This window comes from Calonectris borealis, chromosome 3 (assembly GCF_964195595.1).
Source record: "Calonectris borealis chromosome 3, bCalBor7.hap1.2, whole genome shotgun sequence".
In the NCBI taxonomy this organism is placed as follows: domain Eukaryota; kingdom Metazoa; phylum Chordata; class Aves; order Procellariiformes; family Procellariidae; genus Calonectris; species Calonectris borealis.
The window spans coordinates 114,083,484-114,107,178 of record NC_134314.1 but is presented as its reverse complement, the minus strand read 5'-3'; the positions used below and the strand labels follow the sequence as shown (position 1 = coordinate 114,107,178).

Here is a 23,695-nt window from a genome sequence, read left to right as displayed (position 1 = left end):
GCGGCGGGGCGGGACGGGACGGGACGCACCGCCCCGGCACTGTGGGGCATGTAGTCCCCGCTTCACCCCCGCGGGTGGAGGTCTCCCGTCCCTTCCCACCGCCGCGGAGCCTCGCCCGGGGCTGGACCGGGCGCTTGGGCAGCGGGAGAGCGCCCAGCTGCGAGCCGGGGAGGGAGGCTGGAGGGCCGGTACCGAGCGCCCCGGGCTGGGGAAACCTGGCAGACCCTTGCCCCGGCGGTGCTGGCGGGTTGAGCTGCCGGGGATGGGTCTGCGCCGGGTGCGGCTGCCCGCCGGCTGGCTGTGAGCCCGGGGAGAGGATGGACGGGAAACCTGGGGAGTTCCCTGCAAGGGGTGGGGGTGCTGGTTCATGCGCTGGACCCTCCTCGAGGGCTGGGTGCAGGCGCCACGAAGCGAGTCGAGCCCTAAAGATGCTTGACCCCGGCGGGAGCCTTTCTTCGGGGTTTGCAAGCGCTGTGTGCTTAAAGAGCGCTGGGTCTTGTCTGTCACCCGCCAGCTTGTGGGTCCCAGGACAGGGACAAAACCATGCCACGATGACCAGTGCCACCCAGCGTGGTGGTGGTCCTCTGGGCATGTGCCCTCTGTGTGCCTCCTGGCTTGACTGTGGCCTTCCATGGTGGGACAGAAGAAATTGGAGGTGTATTACTCAGGTGCCTGTTTGCACCAGAGGGAGTTAGCTATCTGGAAGTGATTTGGATGCCACAGTTTCTTAGAAATGAAAAGGGAAGGGTTGGGAGGGACTCTCTTCACGTTGGAAGGGACTAACTATTAGGCTGATCTGTTGGAGAAGAGCCAGGGCACTCTTCAGGAGATGCTGTACCCTGCCGGTCTGTGCCATAAGAACATAAGAGCCATCTCCGACCATAGGCCCATCTCCCCAGGAATGTGCCTCCAAAACTAACCAACCACCCAGACACCCAACCGAGCAGGAGCCATAAACTGATAGAGCAGAGGTTTGCTGCCTACTCTGTAATACACAGATTGGACTGGCTACACTTTTCACCCAAAATCGCACAAAAGGTGTGGACTAGGGTGGGAATATGTCTCCCATGCTTCCACATCTTCAGCCAAGCTCAAAGCCATCTGTATTCCTTTCCTGTGCCTCTCTGGCCACGTTGTGATGCACACCCTAGCTTCTGCACTTGCTTGGCACTCACTATGGAGTAAGAAATTAATTTGCTATAAAAATGGCTCGGAGGGAGCGATAATTCGACATCACAGGGCAGGTTGTTGGAATCTTCCAGCCTCCTGCCATCTCTCTCCTTGCAGCCTGTTGTAGGTGCTTGGGGCACCGATGTTACCCTATTTCAGTGGTCAGACCTTCTCACAGTGTGGCAATCGGGGCTGCTCTCAGCATCATCCCTGGGATTTACATCAGCTGCCACGGCATCGTTGCCCCTTGCGCAGAGAACAAGCCGTGCTATTGAGGCCGGGCTGGGGACGGGCAGCAGGTCCTGCCCGCAGCCTGGTACATCTCGGCACAACGGCAAGGAGAATAAGTGACTGTTTCATGCAAGCTGATGTGATGGAAGAAGAGAAAAAATATGCTAATGGAGAAACATTTCGGCTAATTATGATAATACGGCTTCTGCAGAGGGACCTGAAATAGGCACAAACACTTCTATTCTCAGCACTCATGAGAACTTGGAGACTTTTTTGGGATTTCTACACGCTGCAGGCAACCGGGCAGGATGGGGCTCCCCACCGCAGGCAGGACCTGGACTGTGGATGGCCATAGGCAGAGAGTGATCTAACGTTCAGCCCTTCAGGCAAAGGCACAGAAGTTTGGGATCCAGCCCTGCCCCAGTCCCCCTGGGATCATCAGCTGGTTAAACCCACCAAGGACCACACTCAGAAGCAGAAATGTGGGGTCTGAACAGCACCGATGTCCCAAGCCCCATGAGTCCCTGTTTCCCCAGCCGCAGCCATGGTGGAGCAGGCAGCCAGGCACCCTGCCCGCACCCCGCCCAGCCGCCCGCCTTGCTGAGAGCATCCCGGGGCGCCGGGGGAGTTGTCTCATGCCTGCTGCACATGGGAGACATGGCGCTGGGCTCTCTTGAGTGCTCTTAGTGAAGCACTGAGTACTTCATTATTCACCAGGGGGGGGACTGGCACGCACTGCCCCAGCCAAGCACCCAGGGCACAGGGAGGTGGGCTCACTCTTACTGTCTCCAGCCAAATGAATAATTAAGTGTCCGCTGCAGCGTGGAAAAACAAAGGCAGAGTGACGCACGCGTGTGTGGGGAAATGCACGGCGTGGGGTGAAATCCTGGTCAGATGGAGCTGGGATGTGAACCTGGGTGTCCTCTGCCACCATGGCGTGGATGTGCTCAGAGGACGGCTCCCTCCCCAGCTGTGTTTCGGGTCTGCAGACAGATGTCCGAAACCCTCACTCGCCCTCTGCTCACTGATATCTACGTGGCTCAAAGCTGGTTCACCCCACAGCTCCTCCCAGCATCCATAGTCTCCAGTTCGTCTATCCTTGCGTCTTTCTCCCCACTTTTTGAGACATCAAGCCTATATCTCCCACCATGGTGTTTCCCTTTGATTCTTGCAGTGCGCTGCTGATCCAAGCCACTGGGTCCTATATTATGAGTATAATTTGCTTTCACCCCATATCGAAGGAGTTCTCCCTAACTACTAGTTCTCCCAACTCCTTCCCAGAGGCAATATCCAGCCCAAATCCAGAGGTCTGTGTACCCTGTTGTTTAAACAACCAAAGAGCTGGTGATTATCCACGGTCGTCCTCACCGCTAGAAAGTTTTTCTTGGGTTCGATTTGAAAATCCTTTGCTCCAGCTCAAGTTTTTCAGTTCCTAGTTATTTTTGCATCCACATGTCTTTGGCTGTTGGTGAAGAAGCTGTTGTTTAGCCCTGGAACGGCTCCAAATCTTTCCACTGGATGTATTAGTTATCCTAAATTCATAACCATCGCCGGGGTATTTTTAGCTCTGCGTAGCAGTCGTCAAACAAACCCTACCGCAAGGCAGGGGGACGGTCTGCAGGACTCCCCGAGGTCCCTCACAGCCCTGCTTCTTCTGAAGGTCCAGGCTCAATCGTGCAAAGACGACCATGAAATCCTACCTGGGGACTGTGACCAAGCGCCTCATCCCATCCCCATGCGATCCTCATCCAGACTGCGGCTGAACATGCAGACAAGCACGGTTTGTGTTTTCTTACAGGGGAGCAGTCAGCTCTGCTCGGGCTCGGTGGTGCATTTCGATCCTGAGCCCTTGGGGAGGTGGGCAGGTGCCTGCCACCCTCGCTCCCACTATGGGACCCTTACTGCTACAGAAATACGCCAAAAAGCTGGTAGGAGCAAGAGCAGAAGAGTCCTTTGCTCCAGATTTGGCTGCTGCCTGCACTGTGGGCACGATGCTGCGTTGTCTACCAGCGAGGCTGACCCTCCAAGCGGCCCCACATCCACACTCGATCCCTTTGGAGACTCTGGAAGCAGCCGCCCCTTTTTTATAAAAGCAAGGATCGGTACGTCTGGCCTCCCCTCGGCTCCCTGGCTGTCCCTCCTGGCCCACGTGCCTCGCCAAGCGCTTGCTGGTCTGGGTTTAATAAGCGGCGGCTCTGCTCCAGCGATGGAAACTGGAGGTGGATGCTGCAGCGAAGCATGGCACGGGGCCGCGGTGTGACTGCAAGGAGGTGGTGGCAAGAGCTTCTGGATCATTTCTCTTCCTCCTCGCCCATGTTTCTGCGGTGGCACAGCTGAGGTTTGGATTAGAAAATGCACCATGCCACAGCTGTGCCTGCTTCTGGAGTAGGGTACACCCTTTTTCCCGGAGGGCACTAAACCACTGCGTCTCAACAGCTGGGCTTTGCCCTGGGTGTTTGTAAAATAACAGTCTTCCAGGAGCACTCATGGTGTTCACCCCTTAGATCCCTGTTCCACTGTTTCCCCCTCCCCACAGCTCTGCTCCGTGAGATGCCTCAAATGCCGGTGGGAGGAGCGCTAGCTGGGGTGGGAGGCAGGAGTGCCCCTCAGGAGGTCCACACAGCTCCCAAAAGCCTCTGTCATTCCCCAGCGAGGCATTCACTACTGTGCTACCAACCTCCAAGCAGCTGGAGCCGCTTAGGCAAGGAGGTGCACCCACCTAGCCTGCCTTTCTGGTGGAAAAAATGCAGTTGCACTGCTGCCAAAGATGGGCATCGTGTTCCTCTAGGACAGTACCCTGGAGTCAAGAATGCGTTTCGGTGGAAGCCACGTTCCTCAGGTGGCTCCCAGTTTGGGGATCTCTTGTGAGCTGGAGGAAAGTGCTGATATGGCACATGTGAACTTTAGAGGCAAGGCCAGAGTAATTGGCAGTAACATCCTGCAACTTGCAAATCAACTTTGCAACTAGACATGAATCCCAAGCCCTTTCCCTCCGAGATAGGAGTGACAGCTATATAGGAGGAGAATTGCTCCTGGTCAGCTGGAGTGTCCTGCAGGACCTGGGGATGGCCATCTTTCTCCTAAGACAGAGAAGGGGTGGATATCTCACGAGCAGAGCAGGCAGACCCTGAGGACAACATGAAATTCAGTAGTCCCAAGGGCAAGATCGTGTACCTGGAGACATGATGAAGCCCAGGGGAATCCCTGCACAGGAAGGAGCTGTGGGAGAGAAGGACCTGAGTACGCTCGAGTGGGGGTGTTCAAGGCACGAGAGAGAAACCTGCAATCCCAAAAATCCGTCCGGACTCCTGGTGGCATTGTCCTTGGACCTCTCCTGGATGGTGGCTGCAGTTCCAGTTGCTCACGTTCAAAGGAGGAAGCGAACGCCTCCAGAAGCAGCTGCTAGGTAAGGCCCAGGGGCCATGGGGGAATGGAGACCCCAAGTTATGAAGGAAACCAAGAGTTTAGCTATTCAGCTTACCAAAATGAAGGTCTAGAGGGAACAGGATGGGAAGCGTGCTAGGGAAGAGCAAAGGGTTCAGTCTGTGCTGTCAGGGAAGCAAGTGGGTACCAAAACATAGGTTTTCAAGCCGCAAAACAAGGCACCTGGTGGGACCTTGTGCTCCTTGTGCACATGGGGAGGGTAAGCACAGAGCCCCTAAACCCAGCCGCGACAGAGTGAGTGCGTTTATGAAAAGGATGTCACAGCGCATCCGTCCCTGGTGGAGGAGTCCTCAGCTGCATGAGCCGAGGGATGAAGGAACTGATGAACCACACGGATATTTCACCTTGCCCCATTGCAAAGCGCATGTCATCATGCCTTGAAATGGCCCAGAGCAATCTTCCTCCAGATTTCAGACGGACTTACACAGTGGGAGCCCCGTTATGCCCAGGAGGAGAGAAGAAAGGCCAGCCCCTGCTCTTGTACTAACACCTCCACCTAGTCATGAGTAGCACATCTCTACTTTAGCTTATTCTTTCCCTCCCCTTTCCAGCCACTCCAGCCTGCAGAAATGGCAACCAGAAGACAAAAGTTCAATGACTTTGTCTTTGGGCCCACTGAAGATCAAACTATTACAAAAGTAGATGGCATTGATGAGGAGCTTGGAGTTAAATTAGCTGATGAAGGTTTTGAGAAGGTAACCTCTTTCTTTCCTCCCCAGCTCATTCCCGCATTGCCTGCTGACCTCATTGAGAACATCACGTTCTTGCGGCATCCTTTCTTCTCTCCTCCTGGGCATAACCTTGACACTGGGGATAAGACATGCCAAGCAGTAACTTCAGCTTCTCCATTGCATGCCCAACCAGACCTGCTCTGCAAGCAGCTCCTGCTCTCCACGGCACTCAGGAGCCCCTGATTAATCACTCTGTGTGTGTGTGTGTATCATGTTGGCACTTGGAAAATATTTCACATTCTACTTTTAATTTTCTCCCAGAACTTTGCATTGTTCCAGTTCAGAATGATCCTTGATGGGAGGAAAGCACAAACAGGTGAGTGACTGGCAGAGGGATGTGCTAGATGGGCTCGGACCCATCTCAAGCCCAGGATGGCTTGAGATACCAGAGCTGTGCACCTTAGCCTGTGCAGAAGTTAATGTTCCCTCTGCTGTGATGGCAGGGAAGGAGATGCACCATTGTCCTGGCTGCTTCTGGTCTCTCAGTCCAGCACATGCCATGGTCCCCCAAGCCTCGCATCAAAGCTTGGGCTGTTTGAACATTTCCGCACAGCTACGCCAGGCAGTGGAGAGCTGCAGGGCTGTAGGACCAGCTCTCTGTAGTCTTGGCATCAGCCTGAGGTCACTCAGGAAGGGCAGCAGGGTAGTCTGAGCATAGCTGGATCCATCCCGACGTAAGCTGCACGCTGCGATGGATGCTGCGGCCCGTGGAAAGCTGTATCACTGTGCCATAGCAGGCTCGTAACAGGAAAAGCCAACCTAAGGGCAAAGCCGGGAACACAAGCTAATTTGGGAACACAATGGTTATGCTAATCAAAACACCTTCCAGAGGAGAAGGAAATTATCTAATCCTTCACCATGCAACTTGGCGTCCCAGTGCCCAGTCTGCAGCAGCAGGGCTATATACTGCTTGGAAGAAAGGGCATTCCCATCTGGGCAAGGAAAAAAGCATAGGGACCTCTTTCCTCCAGACCCTCTTCATCCACACTGGATGCAGGAGAGTCCCCCTCTTCCCATCCCCAAACTGGCTTTAGGTCCAGATAACTTCATGCCTCTCTTGAAAGTTTGGCTGGACACAAACTCACAAACTGACTCCAGAAGCTGGGGCTTAACAAGAAACTTCTTCAGGACTTAGAAAATCTGGTGAGAAGGGTTGCAGTGATTCAGGGACATGCAGCTTGTCTTGCTCCACTGCCAGCACATTGTGATGGGGCAATCGCTGGTTATATCAAGGGAACTCTTCTCACTTTCCATGTATAATCTTAGCAGGGTTTATGCTCATTGCCTGACTCAACATCTAGAAATCGTAATCCAACTGAAAACAGCTCAGGAAGGATCTCCTAACACGCCAGGAGCAAACACAGCTCCTGGCTTTGAGAAATCCCAGGCATGGCCCCAGATGGAGAATTTAAGAATTTAATTTGGGGATGCTAGCACTACAAAGCACAAGAGGACACAAATGCACTTGCAGGATTAAATAAAAAGCCACAGAGTACCTCTGGCTTAAAAGAAACGCACCTCTTCTGGGGCAGGCTTCTCTGGTTGAAGCTCTCCCATGTTCACGAGCCCCCTCTGCCTATTGCCACCACACCTCGAAAGTGAAACTCGTGCGACACCTCTCCTCCCCTGGTTGCAGCACCCTTTGGGGAGAGCAGAGGCATTTGCTTCTGCAGGTATTTTTTGCCTGGTGCAACCTGCATAAAGCACAGGGGTAGGGAGAGACAGTCAGCTGTGCACGAGAGAGCGCGTGTCCATGCTGGTATTGTGTGCGGATGGATGACCAGTCGGGGACAGAGTCAGAAAGGTGACCGTCTGGCTGGTGACACCAAGAAATTGCAGGCATGGATACTCTGCAGGGGTAGATACGCTGCAGTATGGACAAAAGTAGACTTACATGATCCATGCGTCTACTTCCCATCAGCAGCTGATCTCCAACCAATCTAGCAACGGGCCGTAAGCTTCAAATATATTGATGCAAACAGGAGAGGTACCCAGGCAGCCAACGAGTGCTTTGGCCGGGGGAAAGGCACAGCAAGCAGTCGAGGGAGGCTGAACACCACCTGGGAAGAGTAGCAGGGGTGGCCTGGCTTCCCACCCCACAAAAGCTGCACAGCAAAGCCTGAGGGTCACCAGACACTCACACCCCTGAAGGCCAAAGGGAAGAGGCAGCCATCGCCCTGCCACACCAGCTCCTCTTCTCTCTGGGCTCGTTTTGCTGGGAACCAATGGGGGTGCAAAGCGTGAACCATGTCCATGGTCGGAGGTTTGGATGCACCTGGAGGGACTGCAAAATCTTGGCACAAGAGCCAGGAAGGGAAAGCAAAGACCTGAAGGGGTTTCTTCTCTTCCACGGTGCAATGAAAGCTGCAGACAGAGATAATGCCTTCTGCCCAGACGCTCGCCTCCAGACAGGTAATTTGCTTTTATGTATTTATTTATAACTGCCACGTCGCCCCGGCACACAGCGTGAGTCTCTCTCACCTCGGGTTCTGCCCGGTGATGAGAAGCAGGAAAAGCAAACAGCACCTATCTAAAGTCATCCTCCTGGGCTGCTCGGTGGGGCTTCAGCACAACCCTGCAGGGAAAAAAATCTCCCTGTGGCTTTGTGTCACGTCTTTATGGACAGGTTACTAATGGCAGTTTCCAGCATGTCACACCAAGCCGCTGCGAAGCACGTTGGGTAGAAAGGCCATACCATCAACCCCACCTTTTAGGAGGAGAAATGCAGGCAGAGGGAGGGTGCAGCTTCTCCTAGGTCTCTCCTGGGCCAGCGGTGGAGGCAATCTCCCAGGTCCTCGCTGAATGTGTTGACTCCCTAATGAGCATGGCATCGTCCCACCATTCATGTCTGTCGATGCACAGTGGCTCCTCCCAAAAAATCACATTCCATGCTCAGTTGAAAAAAATACACCCTATAAGTGGCATATTTTTCTGGAGGAGAAAAATTACGGTTTTGAATATGGAATTCCCTTCTCCTTCCACCACCCCAAATTTTAAGGGACTTTCCATGGGAAAAAATTAACTTGCAATTTTTTTCCCTTTGATTTTCTCCTGTTTAAATATTTCTCCAGCCCACAGACACCAAAGGGACACCTGTGGAGTGTAGAACTGATCTGTGAGTGATCTGTGGTGCAGAAAGGGCTGTGGCCGGACCCCTCCGCCTGGGCAGGACAGGCAGGCACGTAGATGCGCTGTGGGAGCAGGAGACGGGTTGTACCTGAGGCTGGGTGCTGGGAGTGCCTGGGAGAAGTCCTCTGTGGGACCCAGCCACCCTTTCTGCCCCTGCCATCCCTCTGGTCTGCTCGGGGGGATAGAAACCTTCACACTCTGAGCTCAACACCACCTGAGCTTAGACAGCTTCCACACCGTTGCTTATTCCTCTGCTGCTGTGCACTAGCAAAAAGCAGACAATCCCTCCACCTGCATTTTGTTAAATCTCTTTATTTCCGTGTCACTTGAAGCCCCCTCCCCTCCACACCCACCTTAGGATGAATTTCTCTTGCTGGGCACAGGCATCCAACACATGCCCCCCCAAAGGGGGCTTTGGAAAGGGCCAGCAGCACCTCTGCGTCTCTGCTGGGAAAACCTTGCTTTAGACATCTGGGATCTGCCACATCAGCGTTGAAATGTATCAGAAGGTCTTGAAACCAGACACACCTAGGGATGGTTATTTACCCAGAGAAGCTGAACCGGTGTAAAGGGAGTGCTCTGAACATACTGACTCTGTAATGGGACCAGTGAACCAGATCCTGAGTAGAAGAGGAAGAAGTAGAAGAAGAAGAAGGAGAAAAAGAAAAGAAGAAAAAGAAGAAAAGAAAGAAAAAGAGAAAAGAAATAATAATTAAAAAAAGAGATAAACAATCTTTTAAGTAGTTTTCCTTCCAAAAAATATAGCAGGAAACCTCAGGCTTGGGGAGAGGTTAAACCTGCGTGTGAGGTGGCACCAAATAATGCCAAGGTAAATCCTAACTCTGATTTACTCCTCTTAGGGCTGAGCCGTGTACCTGCACGCCGCCATCCGAGAACATGCTGTGCTTGCTGCTTGCGCACAACACTTTGTACTCGGGAGTCTCTTAGCACAGCAGGGATTTTTTTATTAGCAAATTTAAAAAAAGATGTCTCTCAGCAGGTATACGATTACACCCAGGAGCCAGGCTGACATGTTGGCCAGGTGAGGGGTTTGAACCAACGCGTGGGTCAGCAGCGTTCGACCACGCAAACCCGGACCTCGCTGCAGCAGCACAGAATGATGGCTGATGTTGGAGGGTCAAAACATCAGGAGTTTGGGGCTTGGGGAAGTTTTTGGGTCCGCAGGGGGGAGCTGGGAGTCATGGGAGAAATTCAAAGTCCTGTTTCAGGTTTGCCAGAGGTATCTCACTTGTCCTGCCACCCCGAGACAACAGACTGGTATTGAATTAACACGCCAGTGGGGTGGTTACAGAGTGGCTGCTTATGCCAGTCCTGTGACCGCGGCATTGAACTCTGGCAGGGGGAAGGCACCCCAAAACTCTAAAATGCCCTGCTAGGCTTTGCCCTGTGTCTCCAAGGGGAGCTCTAAGGGATGCCTGCAAAACTCCTCTTCCCTCGGATGCACCCTCGCCCATCCCCCGCTGTGTGCCTGACTCGCCTGCTCACATTTTAAGACCCCCAGATATTCAGGCAGCACCTAACACACCAGCGACCGCAACCTGGCCTGACACCTCGGAGCTATCGCCTTGCCCTTCAGGTGTGCTGAAACGAAAACCGCTCTGGAGGGGGAGGGGGAGGCACACCCCCAGCCACCCGCGCTTCGGGTCTGCTCGCCTGGCGCGGCCGCAAGCACTTGAAAGCCGTCGCCTGCAGTTTGCATTAAAAGAGGACTTTTGGCCAGCGATCGCCTTGGCAAGGGGCGGCGTTATTCAGTATTTGACAAGGGCCTTAAAAATAAAACCAGAGCGAAAGGAGATTGAACGGGAGAAAGCCGGGGAGCAAGGTCATCGCGACACTGGTCAGTTTGAAGCGCTCTGACACAGCAGAGCAGAGCCGTCCCGCGGGCCACGGCCTTTGGCGTGCTCGCACCCCCCGGGGAGCCCAGCGCCCCAACCCATGCGGACGCAGCGCGGATCCGTCCCAGCCAGCAGAAGCGGTTCCCGTTTCCACTGCCAGGGGTGGTGACTCTCGTAAAGTTAATTAATCTCCTCATACAGCATAATTAACCTGTGGGAATCGTTTATAAAGAGCAACATGTTGTAAAATCCAAGCGTTAAGATGTGACATAAATGCCAAGATTATCTTAAAAAACCCACACTGAATCCCTTCGAATAATACACTTTGAGGTCTTTCTGACTCAGCAGCACGTGCTTAAAATTTAACAGAGGGCAGGGGGTCACGCTCTCCGGACTTCTTCCCAGCCGTCCTGGTTAGAAATGATCACACACGCTGTAATTTCACGTGTCTGCGTGCTGCTGGAAGAGCAGACTTCGAGCAGAGCTTCCCACGGCAGCCGCCGTGCTGGAACTGCGAGAGGTCCCAGCAGCACGGCACAAGAGGACGGAGCTAGCATTGACCCAGAATAAAGCTGGCATACTCGCTGCCGGAAAGCTGCCGTTTGTCCCTGGCTTTATATATATATATCTCGCAAGCTATACTTTGACTCCATGTACTCAAGGGAAATATTTACCTTGAGAGCAACAATATAAAGCTTGTCTGCATAGCTACCTCTGCTCCTAACTGTATACTACCTCATCAACCTTTGAAATGCAAATCACCACACACACACAAACACCTTCTCCAGGAAATAAACGTCATATGCAAAAAGGCTGTCCCCTACGTGGGAGCGCAGGTCTGTTTGGAGGGCTCAGAAATGCTCAAGGGGGAGAGGGGCCTCGTTTAAAAGCTGAGTTTTTTTCCATCTGGTTCCCAAAACTAAAAGACTATCTTGACTCCTGGATGAGACGCATTTTCCTACAAGAGCCAAATTTCCATTAATACCTAAAAAAGCGAGAACAGATACTTGTCAACCTGCCCTAGTTCAAGTGGAAAAGCAAGTTACACGCTTGTTTGCAAGTCTGTAGATATTACCGAGGGCACTTTGTTCCAAAGTGCGCTTTGGGATTAAATGCACTTTGGTAGCAATTCAGGCAGGATCATCAAAGCCTTGCTCAACCATCAGCACCTGCTCTCCTGGGTGAGAGGCTGGAGGTGACACAACCACCACCTCCTGGGAGATGCAGTGAGGTGGACTCTCTCTGCTAATGGCTCTCCATTCTCTGCTGGGGCTCCAAGGAGTACCCACAGGCAACGCAGAGGCTCAGCCCTGCTCCTCCACAGTCTCTGCTCTCCAAACCACCCCCTCACTTCGGGTTCCTCTATTTTTAAATGTCAGGCCACGTTGTTCTTCAGAAAGTGCTTAAACACTTACAGCCAGGGCTTTTACTAGAAAATTTTCCGCGTTTATTAGTATTATGTTAGTGCTAGAAAAGGGAGGGAAGGGCTTGTAGTATGGACTGTGCAAACTCAGACCCTTGTTGCTCATAAAATGGCTTTTCACCCTTACCTGATCAAAAAGCTGTCAGTCCAAGCAGACAACAGACAGGTCTCCATGCCTGCACTGCTGCTGAAAACCACAGTACCAAGCTGTATCCAAGGTCACAGGAGGGCCCAACATGAACCCCCTGTCTCCCAGCCCAAAGGGCAGGTCTGTGACCGCAAGGCTACAGTCACCTAGAAAAAAAGACACTGTCACCCCAAAATTTATCCGCATCACCCTGCAGTAATTAAAATAAATTCTAGCCGAGCCAATCAGAACATCTGCTTTATCCATGCTCATTTATTAATTGAGTGGATTGAGGAAGCCACATTCATTAATCCAGCTAATTAAATGTTCTGCCCTACTCATGCCGCTGCTCAGGAACAAGGAGTTTTGTGCTCTGGCATTCCCGTCTTCCCAGGAGAAATGCTGCCCGTTATGCAGGAAGAGGCAAGGCTCACGCAGGGATCAAGGGGCAATTATAGGTGCAGGCAGGGACCAGGCACAGACAGCGCCGGGGAGGCTCCGGCTGGGGCTGCGCCTGACTGCGACCAAGCGAATAAACAGGTAATAAACGCAGAGCAAACACGTCTTCTGGGGAGCCCGTGCCTTTGCGAAAGAGTGCCTGAGGCTCAAAAAGAAAAGAAAAATATTAATAATGCTGCCTGACACTCCTGAATCTTCTTTAACTGCACCGAATGGTTTGCAAGAGGCAAGCTCATAGCGGATCTTGTGATGTTTTAAGAGTTACACAGGGCCAGCTGGAGAAGGGGACACCCAGGGACGTGCATGGCCAATTTTGAGAGAGCAACGCCGCTCCTGTAACCAGCAGCTGCTGGGAACTTTTTGCAATCAAACGGCGGGAGTTAAAGAAAAAAGCAGCCTGGCAGTAAATATACTTAGCAAATTCAAACAGTGAGTGAGTTCCAGGAAATTGAGATAACCCTGTAGGCACAAAGATCCTGATCCAAAGCCCACGGAAGTGGAAAAGAAAATCATGTTAGCTTTTAGCAGGCTTTGGATGAAGCCCAAGGAAAGTCAAATAAGTGATCCAGTCCCAATGACTCTGTAATTCTTCCCAATTAAATAGCCACCCAAATCTCACACACCTTCCCTGGCAGCTCCTCACTTGCAGCTTGGCCCCCACTCTGGGAGTTTGTACTGAGGGTTACCTATACATACATTTTTTTACTCACTAACTGCTTCGGGGTCCTCCTCTCCTGGCAGCTCTCTGGTGTCTGCAGCTTTGTCACGAGACTCCGCATTTGGCGTTTCTCCTTGAGCCTCCTGGAGTTACAAGGATATTTGAAGATTTTGAAAGGCAGCAAACAAAAACTGAGCAGCCCCAAAAGCAGCGAATCTTCACGTAACCTCACGGCGCTCAAACCCAGGGTATGGGATCCACGGGTCACCCAGCAGGGACCGGCATCCCACGGCATGGCGAGGACACACGACAGGAGCAGCCAGACACTTGCCAGGCTGAAGAAGACACGCTCCCATCACCCTGTGTCTATCACGGGGTGGAAGCCCCCAGCCTCCCACAGGCACCCCTTTCCCAAGTGAAGACGGGCCCAGAGGCATCTGTGAGAGGCAGCAAAAGTCAGCTCTTCGTAGACTCAACCGAGCTCTGGTTACACGCTCTGCCAACCGGTTTTGCCTCGTGCTTGCTGGGAAGAGCATTGCATGCAAGCTGGTCACCGTCCAGAGGTCCATAATCCAGCAGGCAAAGGAGAAGATGCAACATCTCCCTTCTTCCAAAAACATTTAACCAATCCGCCAGTTTTTAAGCCCACCGGCCCTGACTCAACCACGTCAAATGCCAACGGTTGATGACGGTGAATCATTTCACGTCATGCACCCTCCAAGATAACAACGTGGCCCTGAGTCAGATCCTGAGCTGAGGTGGGAGCCCAGTGCCTCATCCACATCTGGAGAGCTGCACCCTTTGCCCCGCTGGATCTGGCCCTCTCTGCCCTGGGGCATCACGCCAGCTTCAGCCATCCCAAAATGCTGCATCTCTCGTCTAACCTCGGTGTTTGGCTCCAGTTGCTAGCAGGCAGACATCAGCTCCTCCAAATAATAGCTGTTCATCGTTAGGGGGGATCTTACTGTCAGATTTCCCACAGCCCCATGGCAAATGAGGTTCAGCCGCCCCCTCTCACACACCCATGCTGTATGGGGTTGCAAAGCAGGAATTTGGGTCTGTTGGTAGAAATGTCCTTTGGAAAGTTTCGCTGATCCAACCTACATTGCCCACAATTTTCTCTGCTGAACCCGGTCTCTGGTGGCATCCACCAGCCTACGTGCACTGTGCATGGTGCAGAAACACCTCCGCTGGAGCAACTGCCTCTATGAATATTGAAATTATGCAAAAAAGTAGGAATAACTCACAACCCCTCCTCCTCCCAGGAATACTCCCAGCTGATAAACACAGCAATTTCTGTAAGCCCCTGCCCTCTCTTGGAGGTACAATCTCAGCTACTGCTCACTGGCATGGACAGTATGGGTTGCGCGGTGCTCTCCTTCCACAGGCTCAGGCAGTGCTGGCATGGCCAGACCTTAGAGAGGTTCGCGACTGCCTGGATGTATTGCAGATTCCTGACATGCTCCCCATAAGGTCATTGGGTTTTTCTTTTTCCTCCCTTCTCCTCACAAAGCCCTTCATTTTTTTAGAATACAAAATCCAAAGAGAGAAAATAAAATTTCTCTCTTAAAGAGGACAGCCTCAATTTTCCCAAGGGGTGAGCAATTCGGTATCTCTCTCTGCTTTGGGGGGTCTCGTGCAATACCCTGGTTTAAATAGGATCCTTGTTTCAGCTGCTCAGCAGCCAGCGGACCTGGCCTGAGCGCTTTAAAATAAATTTTTTCTTTGCTCCCTTTAACTGCAATTGTCCGGACAAAAAAATAGCAGTTATACAGTGCCTGCTCCAGAGACCACTGACATCAACAGCAAATTGCTCCTGCCTTCAGTGGGCTTTGAATCAGATCCTAAAAATGCAGCCCAGCCCATCCACATCAGCAATACCACAGTCAGAAATGAGTTCAAGCATCCTAGAAATCCAGAGAGGCGGGGGGAAAAATACCCAAGGTGACATCTAGGAAAAGAAATGCGCCGCAAGTCAGCAACTGTGTTAGAGCTTGGGGGGGGATCACGGGGAAGCGGGGGGATCGCTTGGCATTGCCACCGTGGAGTTAGAACGACAATTGCCCTGTTAATACGAACATTATCCCACTCCAACCGGGCCGCTCAGTTTCTCCACGCTGACAAGTTTTACTGTCCCTGGGCTGTCAGGGCAAAGCTAAGCAACCGTTTTCCAACAGAAAGACCCTTGTCAAAGAAGAAAGTGTCTTCCTACGAACGATACGTTTATATGAGAAAATACAGACATTCTATTTCTAAGCGCTCCCTTCCCCCACTGAATTTATAACATTAAAATGAATTGGAGAAAAAAAGAAGACTGCTGGGGTTTTTAATTACAGTATTTATCAAAGAGCGGCTTTCATGACGCTGAAAGGAAATCGAGTTGAGACTTTGGAAAACTTTTCCTGGAAACAACTCCTTTTTTTTTAATATGGTTTTAGTATGGTTTCTTAAGGCCATTAAAACTTAAGCAAGAGCTCATCATTCCCTCTCTTTGAATTTTAACCCACTGAGCCCTTTCAAACAGATTTGATAGAGGGTGAGAGCTTCTAAAGATAGTAAGATCCAGTGACTTTTCTGGAAAAAGAGCTCTGGAGAAGAGCTCCCAAGAAGCCCTCCCCCCCACCAGAGAGGCTGGTGCGTGAGCTTAACCATCATTAGAGGCCAGAGAAGCCATCGCAAGGCACAGATCCACAGAGACCGGCACAACCATTTGGGATGGGTCTCTGTTGCAAGGGACGTGAGCCTGGAGGGGTTCGGTGGATTATTCGCTGGAAGCAACTGGGAGGCAGCTCCCCTGCAGGGGCATCCGGCGCTGTAGGGCTGCGCAGCTTTGCCACCCACGAGACCCACGGCCAGCGTGTGGGCAAGGAAAAAAGTTAAGGCTGGATGACACAGCCTGCTTCAAGGCAGAGATGTTTCAGGTTTTCCGTGCCTACCATCGGCTCCCTGGAGGTCACGTCCTCGGTGAATGAGGCAGGCAGTGGGTTGCGACCCACGTGCTTCCCACCCACCACGCCGGCAACAGCGCGGGTCCAGAGCTGACACCAAAACTCAGCCCTGTTCAGGATTACTGCCGGTAGTGTAATGCACCCCACTTCGGTGGCATGACCTCTGTGGACATCTGACAAGGGATGGACCATGACCTGTTCTCTCCCTCCTGGAAGGGTTTGGGCTTAGGCTAGGTCTTTGTGTGACAGCATGAAGGTCTAGGCTGGGTTGTGCTAACGATGCAGACTCAGCCCTTGACTCCAGAGGAACATCCCTTCATTATGGTCCTCACCAGGTGCCACACAGGAAAACCACGCGGCGGGTCAGATGCACACGCTTTCACCTCACAGCAGAGCCGATCTCTTCCTGCTTGCCCACATTTGCCCATCATGGAAACTATCACTTGGCTGGCAGCAGAGAAATCCCCAGCAGATGCCCTGCCCTGGCTGGGGTAGCCACGCGGAGAGGATGTGGGTTACAGCTGTTTCAAGGGGACATCCCCTGCTGCAAACTCACATGCCAGTGATTTTTTTTTTCCCCAGTTTTTTCCCCACTACAGTTTACTTCTCACCAAATCAAAGCGAGCAGATCAGATCTTCCTTGGTCTGGCCAGGTCTGCTTTGCTGAAGATGGTGGTTACGTGCATAAAGTGACACTCTTCTTCTCTGTGCCATCCTTCGCCCCAGCACCAAACCTCCTCCGAGAGTCAGCCTGAAGGGCACAGTGCTCAGACTTTCTTCTCATTCGAGCCGAGTGACTCTGGGGTGTTTTTTTTCTTCTTCCTTTACTGAGGCGCAGTATGATCTTTTGGCATTTGTCAGTGTTACAGCTGATCTTCCTGTTGACTTCTCCTTTCACAAGTGGAGTTTGTGACTCTGCCAGGGATGGTCAGGACGTGCATGCCCGAGGGCCACCAGCGTCACAGGAGTGTCTCCCATCCTGCCCATTCCCAGAGCTAGAGATGCCCAGCTTTTGCTAGAGGAAGGGCTTGAAGTATTCATTTCCCAGGCTGTCCCCTGGGGTTTTTGTCCAAGGACTAGAGGCATGCTGGTCAAGGCACAGAGCTAGCCTAATACTCTGGCCAAAGCAATGCAACTTCTTCTGATGTTTGATAGAGGCAAGTTAAGTTCCAACTGCATTGATGCAGACAGAACCAGGCAGAGAAATGCAAGACGCCCACCTAGAACTAAAGAAAATGGCCCAGAAGAAATAAAGAGCCATCTCTCCATTAGAGGTCAGGTGAACACCTGGTCAGAGCAGCCACCTCCCAGGCTTGCTTCAGTATTCCCTAGTCAAAGACAGCTCTCCATCGACACAGACGGGTGTCAGTAAGGCTGCTATGAATCTCCCATCTCAGTGGCTCAGATCAGGCGCATGCCATAACTTAACTTCTCTGGAGGCAAAGACCAAAGGACCAAAGGACCAAAGGACCCTATCCCTTTACTACAACTGCTTGCCAGAAGAGCTGAGCATGGCATCTCCTCCAGCTTTCCAAGCTCATATTTTTTATTGTAACCAGCTCTAGATGCAGCTTAGATTTACAAGTTTTCAGCTTTGACTCTCCCTGTATCTGCATGGAAGAGTCTTGGGCTCTCTCTGTATGAAGATGAGGACCTGTGCAAAGCACGTCTCATTGAGTGAAAGCTTTAGTACTCCTCTCCAGCCCCAGCCAGGGAGGTTTGTTTTCTCCAGCAGCTGAGGTATCACGGCTAAAGCTGCCGATCTTGCAGAGAGAGCACAGACTTCATTCACACCCCTGCTCCTTCCGGTGATATCGGGAGAGAGTTGAGTAAATAACACAAGATATCTCTCACTTTTAACATCCTAGGCAGAAGCTGCAGGGGAGAAATGCCATGTAGGAGTGTGCTGGAGACCAAATCGTCACAGGAAGATAGGCTTATTTATTTTTCCAGCACAGACCTTGCGATCTTGACATCTCCTGGGGCTTTCCCAGCCAGCCTGGAAGGTCTCCGTGCTGACGTGCTCTCGGGTTCGGCACAGGGCAGCATGTCATCGGGGTGTATTAACAAGGGCCTGTCCCTCTGATGCTGTGGGCTTTTCTGGCACCCATGGACATCCAGGGTACGCAACAGCAGCCGCGCCAGCTCTGGGAGCCTCCGCTGCTTGGGGAGCATCAGTCAGTATTTTTGGTGCTGATTTTCCCAAGAGATTTTAGGGGCTCATGCCAGGGGTGAAAGACACCACCTCCTTCCCGCACAGACGGCTTGGACCTGTAGCCGTGATGGACAGAGCAGAGTGGCTGTAACCCGGATGGCCTCGGGATGCAGGAGAGAGTGCAGTGACTCGTGGGGCCAGCTGGAGGAGAGCTATTGCCTCTCCCTGCCTGAGTCTGGCCGTGCTTTTGGTAGTAAACCTACTAGGCGGCCCTGTGCTGCCTGGCTTCCCGTAGCCATGGGCAGCACACCCCTTCCCGGCTCCCGGCCACCATGGCTCACCCTGTCCCTGTCTGGGGGAACAGCCTGATCAGGGAATGGATCCAGCTTAAAAAAAAGTCAACACTGGGGCGAGAGAAGGTGCAGGGATTACTTTTGGAGACAAGACCTTCCCCAGGTCACGGCACTGCGGTGGCATTACTCCCAACCCGCCTGCAGCAACGGGAGCTGGGGAGAGACAGCCTGGGTTGAGGGGAGGGGAAGGAATTTGGTGAAGCAGCCAAGCGATGCCAAGTGTGTGGTGAGTATGTGCGTGTCCTACCCTGGCCGCCAGCTTCACACCCTGCCAGCCGCTCCGAAGATTCCTGTTCCCCGGGGCTCTGCTTAACTCACGCGCTCACAATTTCCTATTGGAAAAAAAAAGAGAGAGGGAGATGTAACGTAGGTCTGAGGGAAACATCATCTCCTCCTCACCGACTAGCCAAGAAGAGCTGGCAACAAAAGGCCAGTTCTGCCTGTTCCCTGGTGCTCCGGTTTATTTGCCTTTCCAACACGTGGAAAGAGACTTTTGGCTGGCACGGTGGTATTTTGAAAGGCTGAACTTGCAGCCTTTCCCAGCTTTCCAGAGTGGGGATCGCTCGACCTGTCCCTGGCATCAGCACATGTGTGGACCCCCATCTGTGTGGGGTCAGACTTGCACATCGTCCTTCGCACCTAGAAGTACTTACCCAAACACCTCTCTAAACACCACCAAGTTCATTTTTATCTTGGCTTTCAGCTCACAAGCTGACACAATACCAGAAACTGTGACACTAGTCCTGGAAGTGAAGCCCCACACGGTATGTCCTGAATGAAAACGGCTTCGGAGCTGAATGAGAGCAGCATGGACCTGCAGATGTGGCAGGAGACAACAGCACAAGGCCCGGGCTCAGCATGGACCCCACCACGCTGGAGGACAGGCTCATGCTCCTGCCACAGCCTGGCCACATCGCTCAGCACGTACCACAAACCTCCAGCCAGGAGACCTGAGGGGAACGGCAACACGGCCATGAAGGTACTGGGATGTCGTAGAGACAAATCCATCCAACTGCTACCTCTGCGGCCAATCAACGTTACACCGATAGCACTGCCCAGTGGTTTTGGGGGCACGAGACAGAGAAGGCAACACCCTACTTGATGGAGAACGGGAAGATGAAGCAAGAGCTGATGGATCACCGAGATGGTGAGTGGCCCTGCTCCTCACAAATGTCACCTCCCAGCGGCTCTGAGTGATCAGCATATTGACATGGATATCTTTAAAAGCAGAGGTTAAACATCCATCAGGCAGACACTGTTCAGAGTTTAAAACAAGAAGAGATCAAGGGCCACACAGAGTACACAAAATTGAGTGTAACCCCCCACCAGAGATGTTTCTGCACAGCTCTGTCTCCAAAGGGATGCAAGCATCGATTAGATGACACCAGGTCTTCTTAGGGATTTTTACCCACTTGAATAAAAGAGTGTGGCATTTGTATTAGGATGTTGCAACCAGAACCAGCACTGATAAACTGTTCTGCCGGACACTATGGACACACATAGCAGAGACAGCGACCAAGCTGAAAGTAAAAACAGACTCAGGCAATGAAAGGACATGCAGGGAAATGGAGGTGAAGTGCCTCCGAGTGAACCCAGTGGCACGGAGAGGTTTCCTGGCCCAAATCAGCACACCCAGCTTCCCCGGGAGGGTGCATCCCGACCGCCCCGGGCTGCAGAAGGACAGACCCGCTGTCAGTGCCAGCTGTGTGATGCTAACCCCGCTGCCGGGCTGTGGAGCACCCTGGGACCAGGTGTTTCTCCTTTCCCAGTGCGTTACACGCTCAAAGGCAGAGGCCACTGGAGTCAGGCTGGTGGCCAGGTCACACCAAAGCGCACTGGGGACTGCCACAGCGTGCGGTGCGAAACGCTGACCGGCTGAAACCGAGCCCACTGCCTCCCCGTGGGATGCACGGTGCTCCTTTGGCAGCACAGCCACATCTGGAAGAAATTCGGGCGAGCTTGGTGGCTGCAGGCACAGGTCCGCAGCTGCTCCTGGTGGGTCTGGGGAACCATGGCCCCAAGGCTGCCTCTTTTGAAACACAGAGGTTTCCAGGCGAACAGGCTGCTGAAGGAAGGGAAGCAGAGGGGGAAGACTATGGTGCTTCACCACACTTCCACATCCCACAGGGTAAAGGGACTCAGCTTTGCGCATCCAGGCAGTCGCCCTTATGGGCATCCTCTCTCCAAGCTAGGGCACTGGTGTCTACAGGCATTTGAGCGTGAATTCACCCTTGGGCTCCTTTCTCCTGGCCTCGAAACCAACCCTGGGCTTCCCAATGGTGAGTGATTGAGAACTAGGGAAGATGTCTATTTGACCTGCTTGATTCATGCCACCACACTGTTCCCTGTGGTGGACCACCATGAAGCAAGAAGAGGCAGCACTGATGTTTTAGCAGCTGCTGGTGTGTCTCCAGAAGCCGGTGCCATTCGACCTCCTCGTAGTGACTGTGCATCAGACGGCTGGGCAGGGGTCTGCCAAATGCCCAGTCTTCCATGGCAGTCGCTGGCAGAGCCAAAATTTCTGGAGCAACTTTTGGAGATAGTTGTTTCCCTGCCTGCCTTCCTCCTCCTGTCTTTCAGAGGCACTCCTGTGAAACATGGGGGCGTGCAGGGGCACAGTCAGAGATCAGCTGATCCCTTAACCCAACGTGGTCCGGAGGATGTGAAGTTCACATTGTCCTTTATCAGATAAAACTTGCCATGCGTGACTCCTAATGGGGTACAGTCTGTAACCCACAAGAACCATCCAAATCTGCTAGCAGGACTAGAAAAGATGATTTTTATATCCAACTCACTTTTGCATACGTTTTCATGAAAATTGTCACTTTGTAGAGAGTTTCAAGTGTTTTTTGACAGGAAAAGGAAATGTCCCAAACCTATTTTGGCTAACGCTCCAAAACAGGTGGATTCGAAACATACTGCAACAGTGACTTACAGGATACGTAGTCTGATGCTGACTTATCCCTGTTCTCCACAGAGAGACCTCATCACCCAGGATGGTCTCCTGTGAGTGACTTCATGGTAGTGTTGCACCTTCTCCGGAGATAAAAGCAAAGCACCTCATGGAAGATGTGGTCATCCAGAGGAATTCAGCCATCTGGAAAGATGGGGAGAAGAAGACACCTACTATGCAACTCCTGAAAGGCATAAAAAGTTTGAATCAAAAATATTTTTGTACATCTTTTGGTAAGATGCTTGCACTAGCCAGGCAGCTGCCTTCAATTGCTGGCAGCAGCTTCCCTTAGGGCAAGGGCTGCTTTTCTCCTCCCTGCCCAGGAGGGACTGACTGATGCAGCACGTAGCTTAAGAAGGGGAGTATGAGAGGGAGAAGAGCTGCATCATTTTCAAATACAGAGAAATACCTGTACATGGACTGTACATTGCTGTGTCAAATCATGTCATTCAAGCCATTGTCCAAAACAAATCACATCCAAAGGTCCTGTCACAGGTTCTCCAGATTCATGTCCAGCCTGTGCCCCGCACGGATGCTTGTTCATGCAGGTATACCAGAAAACACTGCAGTGCATCACTGCCCGTTTCTCTGACCAGTTGCTATATTATACATATGTCCTGGGGAAAAGATGCACCCTCCAGGATTGGGAAGGGTATTTATATGAAAGCAGCACCTCAACAGCAGAGCAGAAAAACAACTGAATGCTGGTCAATACTGCCAAAAGTCTTGACTACCAGAGATTTGTAGCACTGTTGCTGGTATTCCCATGAGGAACTGGCACACAGAGCAAAAGCCTTCATATAATCACACAGCCAGGCCAAATCCTGGCCTCTGCCCATAGTCACTGACAGCCCAGTTATAGCAATTTGCCTTTCTGGAAAGAGGAAACAGGAGTTGAAACAAGAACCGCATCGCTGCCGGTAGCCACAGTCATCACTGGCTGCTGAGCTCGTTCCCTTTCTGTGTGTCGTGGTTTAACCTGTGCTACAGAGGAACAGGCAAACCCAGAGCAGCCAAGAAAGATGTGACCAAGTTCAAATAAGCCTGCAAGCAAGCAGGTTACCAAATCAGCAAGGCCACCCTGCAAATGAGCTGGAGCACCCTGCCTAGGGGCAAGAGCAAGCCAGGCAGGGGAAGAGAGTCCAGAGCTAGGAAGAAGAGAGGTCCAGGATAAGGGGAAGCTTCCTCAGAAACACAGAAAAAAATATTAACGGGAAATAGTCTAGTTAGCAATGCAGCATTTAGCTAATGAAAAGCACAGAAATGGTTCTGCCTAAATATCTATAAGCAGCAGGGAATATTGCCATAATTAGTAAGAATTGCAGGTTACACTTGGTAAACACAAAAGGAAGCAGGCACACTCATGCTGAGAATCGGTCAACGGCTAAGAGAAGCCACTGCCGAGCAAAGCCTGTCCTGTACCTCACTGCTACCTGTGCATAGCGTGGCCATATCCCTGAGGTGTGAAAGTCTGGAGCTCGGCTTCTAAAAGCACAAAGGTCTGTGTGAAGGGAAGACACCTTTCGGGAAAAAGAATGCCTTTCTACTAGGTGTCAATGAGAGGACCTTTACCGTTACAGCTCCGTCCCGCTTATCCCAAATTCTCCCTCAGGGGCAAGCGAGATATCTGAAGGGAGTAGAGGTGTTCACCTGCCCATAAAGTATCATGAGACAGTTTGTGCTTTTGTTGCACTGAACTGACAAAGAGGACTTTGGCCACCACGTTGCATCAGTAAGGAGAGTCTGCCCTCTGCTTGCTTGGAGAAAGAGAAGGTCCCCAGCCGGGATAAATCACTGCTCCCCACTATGTGAAGAGCGGCAGTGATTTCCGCCGGCTGGCAATAGGGATGGCCCAGACTGGATCATGCAGGTGCGGAGGTTCCCCTCACACCACCTTTGCTTAGGCAAAACTTTATGAAAAAAAGAATGCTGGTAAGAGCCTTGCCCCCGGGGCAGGAATGAGTTTTACCAGGGCCTGGCACCGGCTACGGCTGGAATTAAACCTTGCGAGAGGAATGTCGCCCATAAGGAGCTCTTCCTTCCTGCCCTGCTCTCGGC

General features: G+C 52.2%; 1 protein-coding gene across 1 annotated transcript in view; it reads right to left on the bottom strand.

Moving 5' to 3' along the window:
- Positions 1 to 18,939: 18,939 nt before the first annotated feature.
- Positions 18,940 to 23,695, bottom strand: part of SNX5 (sorting nexin 5) — a 50,218-nt gene continuing 45,462 nt past the window's right edge. Inside the window, exon 13 of the mRNA XM_075147384.1 lies at positions 18,940 to 19,016. Within this exon, the coding sequence (XP_075003485.1) occupies positions 18,999 to 19,016 (18 nt within the window). The 3' untranslated portion in view covers positions 18,940 to 18,998. The remainder of the gene's footprint in view (positions 19,017 to 23,695) is intronic.